This window comes from Alligator sinensis, unplaced genomic scaffold (assembly GCF_000455745.1).
Source record: "Alligator sinensis unplaced genomic scaffold, ASM45574v1 scaffold147_1, whole genome shotgun sequence".
Taxonomy (NCBI): Eukaryota; Metazoa; Chordata; order Crocodylia; family Alligatoridae; genus Alligator; species Alligator sinensis.
The window spans coordinates 5,894,706-5,896,727 of record NW_005841847.1 but is presented as its reverse complement, the minus strand read 5'-3'; the positions used below and the strand labels follow the sequence as shown (position 1 = coordinate 5,896,727).

Sequence of the window (2,022 nt, the reverse complement as noted above, 5' to 3'; positions counted from 1 at the left end):
CTGAAGTCTGAGCTACAATATGTGATGGGATTTGTTCTAAACTTCCTCAAAGCCAGTGATGCTTTATAATATTTTAGATGAGAATTTTCCCTCTTGCTTTCCACACAACGTTTTAAGTCTTTCTGTTAGAGGTGCTAGGTTGTTAAGACTGCACCTTCATATATTTGTCTTCCTTTTCCACTTTGTCAATATTCTTCACCCTGGACTTGAACCAAAATTTAGCAGTGGCAAAAGAAGTTCAGTCTTTCTGTCTACTGTTTAGTGTGAGTAGAATGACTAAGGATACTAGAAATGGTGCAAATTACAATGGGACTAGCCTGCTATATCTGCCTCTCCCTTGATGCATAGGGGTCAAGAATCTGTATGACTGAGTGCAAGCAGCTGGATGCTCCAAAGGGGTGAGACTGTTTGGATAGTCACAGCCATTTTAGAACATTAGAAGAATTAGAACATTTTAAGGCATTAGTAACTGACTAATTTTGGGATGAGGCAGCATTTGGATATAGGCAGTGAAATATTTGACAAAAATTAATTAGTAAAGATGCTGTAAAGAGCTGAAAGCATTTGTCACATTACAGTGTATATTAAATTGACAAAAAGCATATTTTTTACAGGGCAATAAGTATTTCAAACAAGGAAACTATGATGAAGCAATCGAATGTTACACACGAGGGATGCATGCTGATCCGTACAATCCAGTCTTGCCCACAAACAGAGCATCATCTTTCTTTAGAATGAAAAAGTAAGGTCTATGTTGTGAATATATCTTTTAAATTTTTTTAATAACATTTTCCTTCAGATTTTAGTTATGGGACTATTCATTCTAAGACCCATGGGTCTGTTTATTATACACATCAGCCTGCTTTGCAACTTTCTCGAGTTAATGACACCGGTTCCTCGTAAATAAACAGTAGGGGTATACCAATAAAGATTTTCTTGGTTGATAGCAATAGCCAATTTATTAACCAGTCATATTGCCGATACCGATTCAATAGCCAATATACAGGAATGCAGCTGGGCAGCCTGGAGAGCAGTGTCCTGCTGGTAAGTCTGTGGTGGGCAGGGGTGAGGGGGAGGGAAGGGGTGGGGCAACTTGAGGCCCCCACGGTGAAGGAAGGAGAGGGGCTAGGGCAGGGGCAGGGACAGGTGCTGCCCAGTTAGGGTGATGAATGGGACCCCGGGCAGGGCGTGGGATGGAGCTATGGGCAGCTCATCCAGGGAGGGGGGCGGGGATGGTTCCACACTGCTGCACACACTTCTGGAGGAGGCATGGAGCAGGGGTATGTGCCCCCTGTATTTGTGTGCAGGTCAGAGGTGGGCTGTCTGCTACGAGCTCAGGGCCAGGGGCAGTGCCGGCCTCTTCCCAGCATGGGGGCTGGGCTCAGGGTGGGTGGAGGTATGGCAGGCTCAGCTGCGTGGGGTGGGCAGCTGGCCCTGGAGGGTATGGCTATGTGGGGGGGGCCCTACCGAGAATTTTAGAGTAGCTATAGCCCCGCAACCCTCCCCCACAGTGCCACCTCTGTTTGGGGCGCACACTCTGCTTTGCTGCCTTTACCTGAGGAGTCCCCCACTGTGGGGCAGGCAGGGGTCACATGGCTGAAATAAGGCTCCTGGGGGAAAAGCAGAATGGACTGTCCCAAGCAGGATCAGCATTGGGAAAGGTTTGTGGGGGGGACCAGGCTATATCCACCCCAGAATTCCCCATAGGCCTCCCACAGTCACCCCTTCCAGTGCCGCCACCACCTGCCTGGCATAGCTGAGCCCACCCCACCCCTGCCTCCCCTGGGCCATCTTTCTACTAGGAAGAGGCTGGCGCTGCGTCTGCCCCACACAGAAATCCAGGGGGGGCATATGCCCCCCATGCCTCCCCCAGGGGTTCGTGCAGCAGCGGGGAGCTGCCCCAGCCTTCTACTGTGCCCCCTGATGAACCACCCACAGCTCTGTCCTGTACCCTGCCCTGGGGTCCCATTCACAGCCTTGGCTGGGCAGCGCCTGCCCCTGCCCCGCTCCCCCCCTCACCAT

The 2,022-nt window shown here is 50.4% G+C and overlaps 1 protein-coding gene across 2 annotated transcripts in view; it reads left to right on the top strand.

The window, feature by feature from the left end:
- The window catches only part of RPAP3 (RNA polymerase II associated protein 3), a 31,013-nt gene that overhangs the window by 2,267 nt on the left and 26,724 nt on the right, over positions 1–2,022 (top strand). For both annotated transcript variants that reach the window (XR_003094973.1, XM_014521886.2), the window contains exon 2: positions 615–742. Coding sequence is in view for 1 of the 2 variants with exons in the window: in XM_014521886.2 (XP_014377372.1) it covers positions 675–742 (68 nt within the window). In the remaining variant the exon portion in view is untranslated. The remainder of the gene's footprint in view (positions 1–614; positions 743–2,022) is intronic.